General features: G+C 47.4%; 3 protein-coding genes across 4 annotated transcripts; 1 reads left to right on the top strand and 2 right to left on the bottom strand.

Annotated features, from left to right (window-relative positions):
• Nucleotides 1-69: 69 nt before the first annotated feature.
• hook1 (hook microtubule-tethering protein 1) lies at nt 70-6,164 on the bottom strand. Its single transcript, XM_049727205.2, has 22 exons — nt 5,988-6,164; nt 5,117-5,202; nt 4,975-5,047; nt 4,850-4,900; nt 4,488-4,620; nt 4,347-4,414; nt 4,184-4,246; nt 3,988-4,071; nt 3,332-3,495; nt 3,123-3,263; nt 2,857-3,058; nt 2,661-2,771; nt 2,505-2,592; nt 2,357-2,423; nt 2,147-2,287; nt 1,958-2,045; nt 1,854-1,885; nt 1,702-1,784; nt 1,539-1,639; nt 1,366-1,467; nt 1,236-1,304; nt 70-1,149 (listed from the first exon to the last, which is right to left on the bottom strand). Exons 1-22 carry the CDS (start codon nt 6,030-6,032, stop codon nt 991-993), a joined length of 2,151 nt encoding a protein of 716 aa, XP_049583162.1. The 5' UTR covers nt 6,033-6,164; the 3' UTR covers nt 70-990.
• Nucleotides 6,165-6,830: 666 nt separating this feature from the next.
• si:dkey-183n20.15 (RING-HC_RNF170 domain-containing protein) lies at nt 6,831-9,301 on the top strand. Its single transcript, XM_049727429.2, has 6 exons — nt 6,831-7,278; nt 7,430-7,502; nt 7,766-7,880; nt 8,216-8,289; nt 8,517-8,627; nt 8,873-9,301. Exons 1-6 carry the CDS (start codon nt 7,250-7,252, stop codon nt 9,170-9,172), a joined length of 702 nt encoding a protein of 233 aa, XP_049583386.1. The 5' UTR covers nt 6,831-7,249; the 3' UTR covers nt 9,173-9,301.
• A 171-nt stretch (nt 9,302-9,472) lies between these two features.
• On the bottom strand, nt 9,473-16,501 carry pfas (phosphoribosylformylglycinamidine synthase). Of its 2 annotated transcripts, none has more exons than XM_049727153.2 (26): nt 16,314-16,501; nt 15,818-15,937; nt 15,548-15,683; nt 15,327-15,432; nt 15,059-15,257; nt 14,402-14,648; nt 14,205-14,329; nt 14,002-14,130; nt 13,800-13,937; nt 13,601-13,729; nt 13,457-13,530; nt 13,222-13,387; nt 13,098-13,159; nt 12,778-12,939; nt 12,484-12,708; nt 12,185-12,415; nt 11,912-12,092; nt 11,767-11,850; nt 11,553-11,708; nt 11,340-11,462; nt 11,129-11,274; nt 10,850-11,057; nt 10,613-10,704; nt 10,259-10,523; nt 9,992-10,132; nt 9,473-9,926 (listed from the first exon to the last, which is right to left on the bottom strand). In XM_049727153.2, the coding sequence occupies exons 2-26, from the start codon at nt 15,933-15,935 to the stop codon at nt 9,616-9,618; spliced, it is 3,954 nt and encodes a 1,317-aa protein (XP_049583110.1). In that variant the 5' UTR covers nt 15,936-15,937; nt 16,314-16,501; the 3' UTR covers nt 9,473-9,615. The 2 variants fall into 2 exon arrangements, with proteins under 2 accessions (XP_049583110.1, XP_049583121.1); XM_049727164.2 differs by having other exon boundaries at nt 10,613-10,701.
• Nucleotides 16,502-16,817: the final 316 nt, after the last annotated feature.

Below are 16,817 nucleotides of genomic sequence, written 5' to 3'. Positions count from 1 at the left end.
TATCACATCGCTGGCATCGGGACGAAATGTCTGTGGGTGCGCCAGAGAATGTAGGAGATTCGGGAAAGCTCATTTATATTCACAATTTTATTTTGTTCAACATTTCTCATTAGGTACAGATAAGCACCGAGCTATTTGACATACAAGAACCTGCATTTAGCTCTAACCAGGTTAGTACCTGTGGATATTAACACTTCCTGACAGCCTACTTGAGGTCAGATTATAACATTAACCAAAAACCAGAATATTTATGAATAAGATCAATCCTGCGTGGGACATTTGTATTAAAAAAAAAAAAAAGCTGGTGTTAAAAATCACAATATTATCAGTGCAACTCTACTAACATGATAGATGCTGGCTGTCTCCTGATTGTACTTCACATAAGCTTTTATTTCGTTAAGTATTTTTTAAATAGTATTTAGCAACTTCCTGGCTGGTGAGAGCGGTCGGTGGCCGGCACCAAATCGACCAAACCTCCCGTCGCGCCACTACAGTCAAATCTAACATTTATGTACAGAATGCAAACTTGTGAGGGTCCTGTTCAGTCAGCGTGGGAAATATGACGTCAGATCAGAGGGGCAACCTTAAATCCCGTCATCCCTTACGCGCGGACATGTTTAAGGTCACTTGAGGGTAGATGGGTCCCGTAGCTCACTGATTCCCGACCGATATGAGAGGTCGTCGAGAGCCGGGCTCGACTGATTAATCAGCAGGCGTATTATGTCAGATGATAATAAACGGTTGTCGTATTGCTGATTAAAAGCGGATAAAATCGTGCCTGATGAAACAGTAAATGCTGACAAGCTTCTTTTGTTTGAATTATTTTCTTTTCAATCCTCCCTTTGGTGATTTTACATAAATTTCAAGATTTTACTCAAGTAAACCTTTTTTAAAAAAATGTTTTTCATCCAGCTAAATATCAGAATCGGCCTCAAATAATCCAATAAAGGTTGGGAAACACCGAGAAGAGGCACGTGGCTTGAAGCGGCCCTACTTTGAGGTGGCGCTGGGCACGCTGACGGAGAGCGCCCGGCGAGGGGCGTTGGACACTTGCCGCTGTTGGGACAAGAAGGACTGTCCGGGGGATAGCACCGGGCTGGCGCGGCCGCTCAAGCGTGACTCGATGGCCAGCCTCTGAAAGTTCAGACTCTGAGGGGAGACAGGCGTGTTCCTCCGTAACGTGGGCGACGGCGTGGACGACGGCGTGGGCGGCGCAGTCACATCTTTGACCTTACCTTGTTGTACCAGGCGGAGACTATCAGCTTCTCCTCATATTCACGCAGTCGGGCCTGCTCGCACTGACGCTGCGGGTGACATGTTTCACTAAGTGCCACGTTTGTGAGTACATGGACAATTGAGAATTACCTCCAGGTTGAGGATCTGTTTGTCTCTGTCCGCCAGCTGGTTTCTCAGTACCTGGATCTCAGCGGTGGCCGGGTTCAGTTTAGGGTCCAGAGCTTGGATCACCTGGAGTCAAGAACACCAATGCTCTCAACTTCTCCAGCGCACCGAGGACAGCAAAAGACTAAGCGACTCACATTGCGAGCTTTCTCCAGGTACATCTTGTACCTTTCCTCCATGGCCCTCATGTCGTCGTCCTTCTTTTTCAGCGCAGCCATGAGCTCGTCCACCTTTAGCGCTAACCAAAATATTTGGACTCGTGAGCGGAGCCCCGGGTCAGCGTGTCGGCGTGAAACTCACAGTTCTGAGTGTTCTCGGGTTGCAAGTCCTCCAGCAGCTCTTTCTTCTTCAGGATTTCATCTTGAGCCTCATTCAGCTGGACCCTGAGGAAACAAAGACGTGTTCGCTTACTCAGCATATTTCAGCTTCCATCCTGATGGCTGACGGCTTACATGTGAGCATCCAGTTTCCGCTTCAGGTTTGACTGGAGGGGGAATAAGAAATATTTAATATTAATTCAAATTCTATCCTGATGGCACATCTGCCAAGAACTCACGTCATCGGGCTTGACCGCCTGACTCTGCAGTGCCTTCTGGAGGTCCTCAACTTGCTGCTGCAGCTCGCTGACCCGCTGGCGACTCAATCTGGAGGCAACACAAAGCGAGGAGGTTACATTGCAAGCAAGGCGATGAGGTACACGAGAAATGACTCAAATTTGTGACCAAGAATGGAGTGAGCCCGAAACCTGTTCTCTGTGTCCAGTTGGCTGTGACTCTTGTGAGCGTCTTCCAGCTGAGCCTGCAGGGAGGCGATCTTCTCCCTCTCAAATTCCTCCTGCTGCACTCTCAGCATTCTGTTTTCATGCTGAAGCCTGATGAACTTCTCTCTACATGGAACCCCGAAACCAAGTCAAGCGGTCTCGCGGTGATGAATTCTGGTATCGGGGCTGTTGTACCTGTGCTCGATGGGGATCAATTCTGCTGCCAGGTTGTCTTGACTGGGGCTCGAGGAAGGGAGTATCCCTGTAGAGTTTGGATTGTTGAGAACTTGGGAGATGGATGAGCAGACTAAATGGTGTTGACTACTTTCCGAATGCAGTGTACCTGCTTGGGAGAGCTGGTGCTGTTGGGCTTGGGTGCATCGAAGCTCCTCGTTGAGCTCCTTCAGAGAGTCTCGCTCCATGATGATGCGCTGCCGGCGGAGTGAAACGTTACAAATGGCGTCCCCTGTGATCCTCGACCATTTTCAGCGAGTCACACCTCTTTCTCCTTGGTCACCAGCTCGTGTTTCTCCTCCAGCTTTTTCAATTCAAAGGCCTGATTGTCCGCTCGCCTTGTTTCATCCGACAACTTTCTGTGGAGCTCTTGGACCTGATGGGGACGACCAGCATTTCTAAGTCGATTGCTTTTGATCCAAATCAAATAATTCGCCTGACAATAAGTGGTCCAGCGCTACCTGCCGCTTGTACGTCTCCAGCTGTGCCCGGGCGGCATTGGCCTTGCGCAGTTCCTCCTCCAGGCTGACGGTGTTCTGCATGTAGATGGTATTGTTCTCCTCCAGAAGTTTCATCTGCCTCTTCAGGTCCCCCAGGTTCTCCAGCTTTCGCTTGTACGTCTCCACCGAGGCCTCCAGCATCACCACCCGGTCCGAACAGTTCCTGAAAGGTCGATGCATGAAAATACAATGGAGGAAATCCATCTTTTAGACTCCACCAAACAAACCTCAGCACGTCCAGCTCGTCTTTGAGCGATCGCGACTCCTCCGCCAGGCCCGTGAGCTCGTCGTTGCGGTGCTGGACCTCCACCAGCTGCTTCTCCAGCTCCTCGCAGTGGATCCTGTAGTCGTCTTTGGCGGCCTCCAGCCTGAAACCCCCCCACCAAGTCTCAAAGCTTTGCTTCTATCTCCTCGTCGTGGAGTTTTTTCTACTCACCTGAAGTTCTCCTCCTGCACCAATTCCAGCTGCTGCTGTAGCTGGCTGTGCTTCCTCCCTGACGGCGTGTTGGGGTCATCAAACGTGTCCAACTGATTGGCCCGGTCGGTCAGGATGTCATTCTCGGCCAACAGGCTGTTATGTTCCTCTTGGAGAATGGCCACCTGCAGTTCCGAGAATAAAAAACAAAGGTAACCTCAGAGAAGGAACATCTTCACGGTCCAGCAGTAGTGCAAGTTAATGCATGCACAAACACACAGTTAGTCATCGTGGACATGTCAAATTATTCAATTCACACAGCATGGCCACGAAGCGTCCCGATGGAGCCACCTGGTTAGCGTCAATATCCAAGCAGCACGGGGGGGGTTTAGTTCTGCGCACGTGGAACTTACCTGGCGGCCAAAAGCGAGGCCTGGCGGAGCGGCAAAAGGGACAAGTGAATCTGTCGAGAGTCTGGTTGAAGACGTGGATAGGTCAGTGCCTGCTCATGAGCGCTGTGTGAACGCAGAGTGCCGGGCAGACTGGATAAGCTAACAGTCCTTCTGCCACAGCAGCTCCAGACAATGGCGGGATTTTGTTTACATTGACCCGCAGACATGCGTGTGTGTGCTCTCGCTGTGTGTGTGTGTGTGTGTGTTTACAAGAAGCAAAGTCACCTGCTGGTCCAACTCCTGGCAGCGTTGTGCGAGGGCTTCCTTCTCTGAGGAAAGTTCTGACAGTTCCTCCAAAGCTTTTCTTAGCTTGAGACATGCACATGACAATCTAAATTAATAGTTTGCTCATTCGTGCTTTGGAGTCTTTTTTTTTTGTTGTGATTTCCATGAGGTGCTTTTATTTTGATTTTATACTGACCTGCTGTTCCAGGTCCCCACACAGCTCTGCTCCTAAGGGGGTCATGGTCTCTCTATGTAGGAGCTGCGAATGAATGACTGAATGAATGAATGAATGGAAAAAGAAGGCCTTTCATCCATTCACACCACAGCAAGCAGTATGTGATGGCTAATCATGCACAGACCTCCTGTATGGCCGCCATGACGACGTGCTGCACAGATTCCTCAAGTGTCATGATGTTCTGGATATATTCTAGAAATAGAGATGAATTAAATCAATTAATCACCCCAGTCCAACGCGTAGGAACGTATAGTGAGCACCTCACCTTGCCTGCGTTCGCATCTGACAGCACAGCCCAGGACGAGCTGCAGCAGCCTGCCCAGCTCCACGGGGTCCGAGTGCTCAGCAACCAGGGCCACGTCTGGTAAGGGGAAGTCAGACAGCCCCTGGACCAAGACCTAGTACCAAGTACAGTGAGTTACACCGAGCACAAAAAGGTCAACCTTTTGCCTCGACTGCCTGAAGATTTGATTACATTAGCGCATACCAGACTTAATCCCAGCTTTATTAGTCACAATGCAGGCTGTTTTCTTTCTTGTGCGTCTTGCTAACAACACAACGATGCGGCTCGATGGACATATGATCACAATGAACGAGATGAGCAGGCGCAGTGACCTTCCAGCATACCTCGTTGTAATACTCTAGCACCATCTGTAGGATCTTCTTCAGGTTGTTCCACTGTGGAGGTCACACACACACATTCAGAGATAAGATTATTAGGTCGTACAGTGCAACTATAAGCTGTTTGCTACCTTCAGCCTCCAGTTGTCTTCCACGTCTGTTTTGATGCGAGCGAGCCATCCGTCGGTGAACCATGAAGGATCTCTGCACAACACACAACCAACAAAGTAAAAAAAAATAAAAAAGTGCACCACTTTATGTGTGTCTCCTCACATTTTCTGCAGAGTCTGTGATATGGTGACTCCGGTGGTCAGGTCTTCTACTGTTGTGCATGGTGCAGAGTTGTTGAATGTTTGCAGCTGGGGAAGAGATAAAAAAGTACAAAATGTTTCCTTAGCAAACACCTGCAGTTATTTTCTTATTTGATAGGTTAACCTACTTTTGGCGATGTTACTTAGAGAAACTAGGCTTAATTAAAAGGATGTGTCGCTAGTCTGCTGGTTAAACAGATTTGTGTTCTAAATGCAGTCACTTGGAGCTGGATAGGCCAAGTGACTCACCTAAGAACTCTAAGTGAACTTGACACTCCGCGCACAAGTACATTTCGACAAGAAAATCCCATGACTAAGTGCCTTACCAAAGGCATTTGATTCAGTTGATCAAAAACTACTAGTGGTATCGGTATTCGGTATCGGTGCGTACTCAGAGTGAATATCAGTATGAACAAAGTTTCTTGAACCAATTTCAGGTCCTGCCAAATTAAATTTGAGAAGTGAAATTTCATCAAATGAGTCCAAGTTCAAAAGTTGCACATGTCTAGCAAACCCATTAAATAAATGAGGACTTAATTAGATGAATTAACCGGATTAGTGTATGAATTGGGGGATGTCGTCTCGGGACTCCAACCTGGCAACCTGTTTACATTAGCAATGGCAAGCGACTTCCCATTACGCTAATACAAGCACACTAACTGCTGTTAAACACAAATTAAATTAAAATTTGAAATGACTCGTTGTGTTGTTAGATAATACCTGACGCTTATCTACTTTAGTCAGGCATTTTTAATGGAAGAACCCGACCAGACTACCTCCAAACAGGTGCTGCCATGGCATTGGTTACCGTGTGTCACAAACATAAAACTCACCCATATTATGAGGCTTTCAACCAAAACCGTTTTGCTCTCGTCCATTTCCCGACTAGGCAAATAAATACATCGATTACTTCCTCTCCACCTGTCCGCCAACCCCGTCCTCGCTCCCCGTTCTTTCTCTTTTTTTGCATTTGACCTCACCTGCTGTCGCGAAGTAAAGCTTTAACGTCAACTACGTAGAAACGGGGGACGTAACAGTCGCTCCAACATAAATGGCGTAAAGACGAACGTGGATAGCGTATTGACACTTACGCCTTATTTTTTTAAGGTTTCCTCGCAGGCGGTGTATCCAATCAGCGTCGATGCGCTTAAAGATTGACGGCTGCTTAAACCAATAGCAGTAGAAAAAGAGTGATTCCCCGCCTTCTTTTTATTCCGTTTAAAGGGCCAGACCAAATAAAAAATACTAGCAATTTAATTAAGAATCGTGCATAAGTGTTGCTTGAGTTACTTGAAATTATGATATAATTTATTAATATAAATATAACATACACAGTATGTCATTTTATCTTCTGAAATATTCTGTCTGATAATCCATTTTAGATAGGGTTTCTCATAAATGCATTAAGATAAATTAACCGCAGTCATAAAAGTGCAGTAATAATACAAAATAGCTACTCCCTATTTGACCCAAAATTTCTCAAAAATGGACCATCACTCTCTTTACCTGGGATTGCTCAAATTAAAGGCAAGACACACAAAACCTTGTGATATTTAATAGTGACACAAGACTGGACTTTGCAGCAGCCTCTGTGAGGCGGGCCAGGTCTTTTATCTCTCAATCAAGACTGAACCCATCCTGACCCCCCATGACTGATGAGTGCTATTTTTAGATGACCCATTGCATGTGTCGTGCTTACTAGTTTAAGGTCACTTGGGGTGACAGAAGCAATTCAATATTTGCTAGAGGGTGGTTTTATTAGTCATGTGTGTTGATTTTATGGTATCATAATGAGGTAGAATGACGTGTCAGGTAAATAATTGTAAGTGGGCATGGTCTGGTTTGACCTTAACCTGCCAGTCATGTGACCAACGTTGGAATGCAAATATCGTTTTACGGCTTGTGGGATTGTTTTTCCGTGTTAATTTGCTAATCTCACCAGCAGCGTGAGTTCAAGGGGTTACTTAGTACTCGTACCGTACAAAATCGGAGAGGAGAACGCGGTTGATGATTAACAGGCAGATTTCATATAGGCCACACTACTGCTGGCGAGCCGCATTTCACTTCCTCGTCACCAGTTTGCTTCTGCTTCACTATGAACATCTCCAAGATCTCCATGATCAGGTCAGGTCAGACATTCAGCATCACTTTTCAATTTAAATGGAATGCAATTGTGGTACAGATGGCACCAATTTTTTTTTTACTCCGGAGCAAGGATTGGCAATTAGATGATGGAGATGACGTGTGTTTACCTTGGTCTCCTGTCATATTACAGATGGCGCCAATTTCCTTCTCAAGATCCAACGGGTCAGGGTCACCCAGTCCAAGGCCAGACACCACCAAGCATGGTAAGAATGTCATCATTTCACTTCTTGTTGGTTTGTTGTTCATCTTCCATTTTATTTCTCCTATTATGAAATTTCAACGCAAATGTCAGCTTTACAGATACCACATCTACTGTAGATTTTATTTTGGAACTAAGATGGATGACAAGCTGTAAAAACACTAATATAATGCTGCCACTCCCTTTTATTGTAGCTCGAACAAGGCCATAGTCGTGTTTTCTTCCACTCCCATCTACTTCCTCCATCAAGTGATTTTACTGTCTCAGGTTCAGGAATGTCTGCAGTTGTGTCCACCGACAAGCCACCGAGAGCGACATTGTCCAGTGTGCCTTCAGCCGGCCAGCTTTCCCGTGCAGACCAACTGCGGACATCTATTCTGCGGTACGAGAATCAGCGGCTGGTTGTTTGCCATGCAAAATGGCGCTCTACGGTTTGTGTGTTTAATACATCAGTGCGGTCTGAGGGCCATCTGTTCACTGATGACTAACTCTTTTGAGCTGACTCAGCCACCTTGATGGGTAAAAAAAACACAATGTTTTGTAATATTTCATGACATTATTTGATTAGTATTATTTAGATGCTTTTGTTTGTTTATTACAGATACATTAGATACAGATATTTTGATAAATTAGAAATTGTTACTTTTAGTACTGTATTTTTTTATACAATTGATTTGAATATGGGTAATAATTTTCATCTTTTCCCTGTTTTTGCAGCTCCATGTTTGATCGCCTATTGGAGGCACGGGACGTGGTTAGATGCAGTCAACTGTCCCCTCTGTAGGCAAAAGGTACGAAGCTACATTGCAGTGAGCCTCTGTTATTTGTGGGGGGATAGTGACTCCACAAATGCCCAATTTGTAATTACACGTAGGTGCCACTAGATGGCGGTAGAGCACTTAAAACAGATGATGGTAAAACATCACACTCATCACATTCACAAATACTTAACAGTAATATTTGTATGTGTGATTGTTTGAATGGAGTGACAAAGTTAAAAATTTAAATTTCTACTCAGGTTAGCGTCATGTGTCAGCTGTTTAACGAGAGCCGACCGGACCAGCAGTCCAAGGACGTTCTGAGCCAAATAAGCGACTACAACAAACGCTATTCTGGAGCGCCCAGACGGGTCAGTACAGGCTGAAGAAATTTGGTTTTTGAATTTTTCATAATTATTTAAATATATATACATATACTTATTAAATTAAGTACCTAAGTATACATTTTTCCTTTTTTAAGATAAGATTTTAATTTGTATTTTCAATGAATTATTTAACACATTTTGGGGTATTTTTTTGTCAGTGTGAATTTTTTTAAAAATTGATTAGATACATTCTCTAGTAAATTTGGCATACCATTCCATTCCATTTCCAGATACGAGACTACCTGTCAGACGCGCCCGTCCTCCTGCAGCTGGCGTTCCGTAGTCCGGGCACCTCAGGTGGTTTGGTGTGTCTCTTCTTCTTGAGGGTGGCGGTGTGCTGCGCAGGCGCCGCCGTCGCCGCAGCCTCTCCAACGGGTTCCCCGAAAGCACCCCTGTCCCTAAGCGGCCTTTTGGGGCTGATGGACGACCTGGTGGTGGTGGTCTTGCTCCTTCTGTGCATCCTCAACGTCAATCATCAGATGGTGCCGGAGAGAGGGCGCTCCGCCGGCACCAGAATCGTGGCCAGCTAGAAGAATATTAAATCAATTCCAAATCATTATGTACAATAAATAATCGGCATTCTTCTAATCAGGACTGAATGTTCCTGTAAATATAGTAGATTGTGTAAAATAAAATATTTGTTTTCTGTCAAATAAAAATTGTTTATATTATTTCTTTTTTTTAATATTTATTTTTAAATATTTGTCATAATTACTTTGATACCTTACATTTTTAGATATTCTTTTGAGAACTTTCAACATGCATTTTTTACTTGTTAATACTTTTTTCATTTAAATTTTATTTTTATATTAATAATAAAAAACTTAATGTTTGAATGTTTAGTTTGCATTTTATTTTTTGTCAAATTTCACTTGGACAATTGTTGACCTTTTTTTGAAAACAAAATATTTTAAAGGAAAAAAAAATCTAAAAAAGGTGGAAATAGTACAGCAGTAACAATGGGGGGGGGAATTCAGCATTTTTGGCTACACCAGGCGGCGGCATTACGGAACATGCGCAACCATGGCGATGTTTGGAGTTGTGGTCTGAAGCTCCGGGGTGCCCACGGCCACTGCCAGCCCAGCGTGCATCGCTCCGGGTGGGGCATCATAGCCAGGTGCCTGCCGTCCCCAGAGCTCAGGCCTGCCACGCCTCGCGGCGAGCCGTTAGGGTTCAGGGGATACTCTTCGGTGGGTTGGCCGGCGTCGTCCAGGTAACGGACCGGGGCCAGGCCACCCGAGGTGATGTCATCAAGAACCCGGGAATTACGAAACTGCATCAAACCTATGGTGGGGGTGAAATTGTGTTCAATGTGTCTCAATGAATCAGGCGTTTGGTCAGCGAGGTACCTTCTCCGTGAGCAACCCAAACACCCAGAGCCGAGCCTTCCATGCCGGAAAGCCACACGGACGGTGACGCCTGGATCCCCACAGTGACAAAGCGAGACTCGAATCTGCCCGACTTGTTGTGGGTCAGAACCACGTCGGACGCTGGGGGACAGAAAAATAAAACAGACCAAATGAAATAGACCAAATAGTACCGAATACTCGAACGTGACCTATTAATGGGCTAATATTAGCCTTTTTCAAAGTGGGCCGAAGGAAAATGCATCTCACCTGCGCCATCTTGGCTCTCTCCCACCCAGCCCAGCAGAGCGAGCAGCTGGCAGCCGTTGCAAATGCCCAGGCTCAGCGTGTCAGCCCTCTGCCGGAAGCGTTCAAACTGGGCTTTGGCGGCGGCGTTATAGGCCACGGTGGCGGCCCAGCCTTTGGCCGAGCCCAGCACGTCTGCGTAGCTGAAGCCTCCCACAAACACGACGGCCTTGAATGGCTCCAGTGTGATGGCGGCCGAGCACAGGTCCTGCATGGTCACGTCCCACACCTACAAACCAGTGGAAAGATTATGCGGTGACCAACCCAAGCACAATTTGTAACCAAAGCCAGATTGAATTGAAAATCTTGCGTACCAACCTCAAATCCCGCCATGTAGAGAGAAGCTGACATTTCTCGATCGCCGTTGCTGCCTTCCTCCCTCACCACGGCCACACGAGGCTGCACCGCTCCTTCAACAACGATTCATCGACAACTAATCGATTATCAAATTAATCTGATAATCGTTTCTCCAAATCCAAAGAATTTCAGCCTCTCAGTAGTAAAAATTCTCAGGTCCTCCAGGAGACCAGACATTCTTTTTGGAGTTAGTCTCACCAAGCTGCTTGCAAAGAGGCATCTCAGATGGATCAAAGGTCACTTTAAAAGTAGGCTGTGTCCTCCTGCCGAGCCCCTCCTCTTCCTGTTGAACGCAGAGCTCGTCGGCCTGCAGGCGCTCCAGCCGGAAGCTGGTCTCCTCCCACAATGCTCGGAGGACAGGCAACGGTTCCCTCAGCACTTGTTCTCCGTCCACGCGCACCGTCACCTGGAGAAAGTGCAACCAGATAGAAAGTGAAGATGGCGGAGATTAGGGAGATGATGAAGAGGAGGTCTCACCAAGGCCTCGGGACCGAAGCCGCTGGTTCTGCCGATGCTGTGACACGCAACGCCGGCATCGAGGAATCTGCAGCGCACGCTTTCTTCATCGGGCTCGGACACCTCCAGAAGAAGACCCAGTTCTTCGCTGAAGAGCACCTCCAAGACTGCATCAAGGATCAAGAGTGGTTTTAATCGTCAAAGATGCTAATAATGTGGCCATCTCCCTCACCTCCCGGGGCTCCCTCTGACGGCACATTCACGTCCACGCCTCGGTTTCCAGCAAACGCCATCTCCAGTACACAGGAAATGAGGCCTCCGTCGCTGATGTCATGTCCTGCGCTCAGCAGACCATCTGAGGGGAGCACGCATTCCATCTCATATCCTCACAAATCCTAAAAATACTCTAAAAATGTTGACGATGCATTTCAAAATGCAAACTGACCGCTTATTAGCGACTGAGTGATGTTGAAGCAGGCAGCCAGGAGATGTGGCTGGTCCATATCAGGAGAACAATTTCCAAGCTGAGCGTAGCATTGAGCCAGAGCTGAACCACCCAGACGGTGCTGGCCCGGGCTGAGAGAAACCCACAGAAGCACACCTGGAGATACGAGTCAAAGGTAAGGACAGAACACCTCTTTGGTTTATGTGTCCATTACCTTTGCCATCTGGATCTTCAAGATCAGGCGTGACAGTGGCACTAATGTCTGGACACACGGCGTAGGCCGAGATAACCAGAGCTCCTGAAACACAAGCCAAGTAAGAAACAAAGCAGGTGGCACAGAGTGACATTTGCGAGCATACCTGGAGCTTTGACAGTCTCCTTCCCAACACGCGCGGCCATACTCAGCGAGTCCTTGCCGCCGTCGATGGCCACGCCCAGCTCCCCCATCACCTTGCACATGGCTCGGCACGAGTCCCAAAGAAGCGCCCCCTCGCCGGGCAGCTTGGCGGCCCACATCCAGTTCCCGCTGCATTTCACGTCCTAGAACAGACACAAAACATTTTATTCCAGAAAAGTTGTAAGTAGTCTCCAACGTCAATTAATTGTTTTGTCACGATGAGGCGTCGGCTCACCTTTAGCGCAGTGACTTGGGCAAACATCAAGTTGGTGAGCGCTTCGCCAACCGCCATGCGAGCTCCCGCCGCCGCGCTCACCAGCGCTTTGATGGGCTGCTCGCCAATGGCCGTCGCCGCCCCCTGCAGGCCCAGCGGCGACAGAGCCACCACGGCCACATCTGCCAGCGGCGTGTGAAGGGGGCCCACGCACTGTTGCTGGGCCACCAAGCCCGTCACGGACCTGTCCACCTGCACCAAAAGTCGCAAATTGATTGAATTTATTCTTGTATTTACGACAACAAGTAACAAGAACAAACCTTATTGGTCAAGTAGCGTTTGGAGGCCACAGCGGGCAAACGTAAAACTCGCTCCAGGGCGTCTCTGACCGTCAGCCCAGCAGGAAGCTCCAGCGGCTGAAGCACAGGGCTCAAGCGCTCCATCCTGAACTCCTTCTGGGGCATCTTGCCTAGCACCCATTCCAGCTGCAGGTCCACAGGATGGCGCCCGTTCCCGACTGTGCCCTCGTCGTCCACCAACACAATCTGATGGAAAACAGAAGCTAGGAGTAAATTGCAGAAGAACCTTGATACGTCTCATACAAAGATGCGCACCTTGCCATCGCCGGTGATGTTCCCCACAAAGTCCACAGGGCATTTCTCACGTTGGCACACCTTCTCCAAGAAGGCGCGGTCTGATGGACGTAGCAGCAGGGCGTTGCTCTCCTGATACTCAGCTCCCCACAACTCCAGCACACTCAGTGTCGGGTCGCCTTTCTGAAATGCCAAATTTATTATACTTGCATTTTTTTTCTGTAACTGTTTCATTTATACACAGATTGCTTTTTGTGAAACTCACAACGCCTTCAAACGCCGCATTGCTGGGCTCAAAAAGTACCTCTGAGCTTTGATCTGATTTTTACGTTTCATCTCACCTGGAATCGGCTGCAGTAGATGACAGCACCTGCAGGCTCGCTCAGCTCCTTCAGAACATTTCCTGGAAATAAAAAAATAAGTGAGTTTCATCATTAAATCGCCTGGGGAACATTTCCCTCCTACCGTTTCCTCCCGCTCCCTGGTCATGAATGCTGCAGATGGGGTTGCCGCCGCCGCCGCCGCCTCGTTCCAGGCAGGCCCTCAGCGCTCGATTCATCTTCTGTTCCATCTCGGCATCTCCTCGCTGCACGGCGCCCAAGTCTCTATCGCTGGAGTTGTCGCCTTGCACCTGTCGGGCGCCAAAACGGATTGGAGCGTTAATATGAAGCCACTGAACATCACACAACAGTGGCCATACTTGAACAGAGGAAGCCGCTCCTCCTCCCACGCCAATCCGATACACCGGGCCCCCAATCTTCACCACTTCCATACCTGAGTGACCAATGCAAGACTGTTGATTAATATTAACGATTACACTAAGATATATGTTTATTATTATTACCTTTCTCTGGCTGCTCTTTCTTGACATGTGCATCCTCAATGGAACCGAGTCCTCCGCTAAACATGATGGGCTTAATCCACTCTCGCCGTTCCCCATTGGGCAGCCGCATACCAAAGGATCGGGCGAATCCTGGGAAATAAAATATCAGTTTTTTTTTTCTGTAGTCACAATTGTGTGTGCATATGTTTCATCAACCCACCTGACAGAACCGGCTCTCCAAACTTGTTCCCGTAGTCCGAGGCGCCATTGCTGGCCTCGATGGCCACCTGCAACGGCGGGGCGAAGCTGGTGGGGTACTCCCATTTGTCGCCATCTTGCTCCCAGGGAAGCGAGTAACCTGCAGAGCACGTCGGAAGGCGTTAACGTTTGTGTGTGGCTTTGAGAGCCGCTGAGTCTCGGACCTGGTATGTGCAAGTTGCCAAAGCAGTATCCGGCGGTGCCGGCGATGACGTGACCTCCCTGCCCGGCGCTCTGGACGTCTCGGATGCGGCCCCCGGTTCCCGTGGTGGCGCCGCTAAATGGAGCCACGCCTGCGCATTTAACCACGACACACTTATAGACCGAAATTGATAAAAAAGTCCATCTTGTGTTGAAGTGATCTGACCTGTTGGGAAGTTGTGCGTCTCAGCAGTGAAGATGACATGTCGAAGTGACCGGCGTGTTTCATAGGGACTGGCTTGCGAAGTATCTTTGGGGTAGAAGCACTCCAGCTCCATGCCTTTGATACCACTAAACAAACACACACAAACACACACTGAAGTGGCGCACAAACACCTAGTGTGTTGTTTGCTTATGTCGAACCTGCTGTTGTCGCAGAACTTGATGACATTGTTGTCGTTGCTGTGCTTCTGCGTGTCCATGATGAGACGGAAGAGCGTCTCCTCCTGTTCCTGCCCGTCGATGAACACGCGGCCTCGGAAGAACCAGTGGCGGCTGTGCTCGCTGTTGGACTGGGCTAGGTCGAAACACTCCACGCTGGTCGGGTTCCGCTTGATCTTCTGGAACATTGCCGTGTACAAGTCCAGATCCCAGGCGTCGAAGGCCAGACCTATGTGAGGCAGACGCATGAGAGCTTCACTTGGGTTCTTTGACTCCATATTTGTGACTTTGGAAAGTATATCCTGAGTACTTTTTTTTTCTTCTTCTCCTCGTTTGTAATTTGAATTTATTCAAGAAATATTTTCAGTCATGTCATTTGGATGAATTTTATTTTCACATTACATTTTCATAATATTTTTGAGTGTGCCATATTAATGGTCACTTCCTCTACGTGTGGTCACGCACAAGCACGTGCAAGATAATGAGAAGCATGGCGGTGGTGTGACTAGCAATAACATTAGTGCAGGCTCATGTGACACCATTACCTCCACCAGCAGACTGAAAAGGGGCCGTGAAGAAGAGAACAGAAAATTGATATGTACGCGAATGAGGGATTAAACTAGGAAGGGAAATTTTTACCCAGCTGGTCATTGGCTTTCTCCAGCGCCGCTCGCCCGCCACTCAGGATGTCCACCTCAAACACAGGCTGCGCTCGAGTGTCCACGGCGAAGGAAGTGATGGGACGCTCGTAGACGCATTCCGTCATGCTGTCATGCAGGAGGACGATCAGATTCTTCACGTCTTTCTGGAAGTTGCTCGTGTCCCCATTGTCCTTCGGCTTGGGGAGGAGAAGACACAGGAATTGATCACACAAATATATTCCTTATTTCTTTTGAGGCATGCTCACCTTGATAAGGAACCTCCGTGACAATTCTACTCGTGTGACGTTGGCAAGGCCGGCGCTCTGGCAGATGGAGACGGCATTGGTGGACCACGCAGTGGAGAAGTTCAGCCTGAAGAACACAATTAGTAATTTTCTAAGCAGGTCGACTCAATTTTCGTATTATTTTCTTCTTCAAAATAAATATTTGTAATCAATGCAAGAAAAAAAATATCACTACACAGTACCTAGGTCCAATCTCCACCAGAGTAGCCCCGTCACCCTCTTTTAGTTTGGGCGTCTCACTGAGCGTTTGTGCCTGTAGCGGCGGTTGGAACAACCAGATGAGGACCTCCTTGTATTGTGCACTCAGACTGTCGCTTCCTGCCGCACACAGAGATAATTATCATTAACTATACCGACTATTAAAAGTCTACACACCCCTGTGCAAATGCCATTTGCATAGTTGTGTTGATTTTATATATCTACTGGCTGTCAGGTATTTATTTTGCACTTACCCGTCAGCTCCACGTTGTAGCAAAGCTCCGTGGAGATGGACAGCTGGGGGTAGAGCTTGACCCCCTGCTGAAGGCTCCGCTCCTTCACCTCACCACCATAAAATCTCACCACAGCCATGACTGACAGATGAAAAGATTGATAAAAGTTGGGACATAATATTCTTTCATTTTATCATTGTGTCGAAAATGTTGTCACACACAGACGCTTGTCTCACACGCACACAATTTAGAAACACACACTAATAGCTACACACACTAAACACACACAAACACACGTGATGGCAAGCGTTGTGCCGCACATTCACACAACTTCACATTCTTTTCTCAGCAAAGTACGACATTGTATATTCTTCTTGTTACTGAACGACTACCAGGAGATCAACGAAGACAAATTCCTATATTTAATTTTTGTGTGTGATTTCGCGCCATTAGTTACGATAGAAGCTAAACTAGCTGCTAGCTTAGTCCCCCCTCTCAAAAAAGTTAGCTAACTTACGTTAAAGTGTGAGTGAGATGCTCTTTTCGTCCCCGAAGAAGGTAACGAATAGTCGGGAGAGAGGTGACGACGTGACGGTGCTGGTTGGGGCGGTGGTGGAGGTTGACAGAATGAATGGATGGAAAACGAGTGACATCCGCGTGGACACATGGAGAAGCGGACAAGGAGGTGCTACTCTGCGCAGGCGCAGTGCTTACTTCGAGGAGCGAAGAAGGATGACGACCTTGTGACACTTGAACGCATCACGGGCCACAACAGAGGAGAATTGATCGAGTTTATCGGCACCAATAAATCAGTTAATGGTCGATTTTTTAATCATCTAATACTATTCTTGTAGCATTGTTTTGTAGATTTATATTTTGCATTCTTTTCCAACATTTTGCACTACCATCTATTTTTAATTTTCCAGTATTTGCCATTTTTTTGTGCACTAATGTACTTTTTCCCAATACATGTGGACTGTATAAAATAATGTTAGATTTTACAATATTTTGAAACATTTTT

Source organism: Syngnathus scovelli, chromosome 10 (genome assembly GCF_024217435.2).
Source record: "Syngnathus scovelli strain Florida chromosome 10, RoL_Ssco_1.2, whole genome shotgun sequence".
Classification (NCBI taxonomy): Eukaryota; Metazoa; Chordata; class Actinopteri; order Syngnathiformes; family Syngnathidae; genus Syngnathus; species Syngnathus scovelli.
This window is presented reverse-complemented; position numbering and strand designations above follow the sequence as displayed.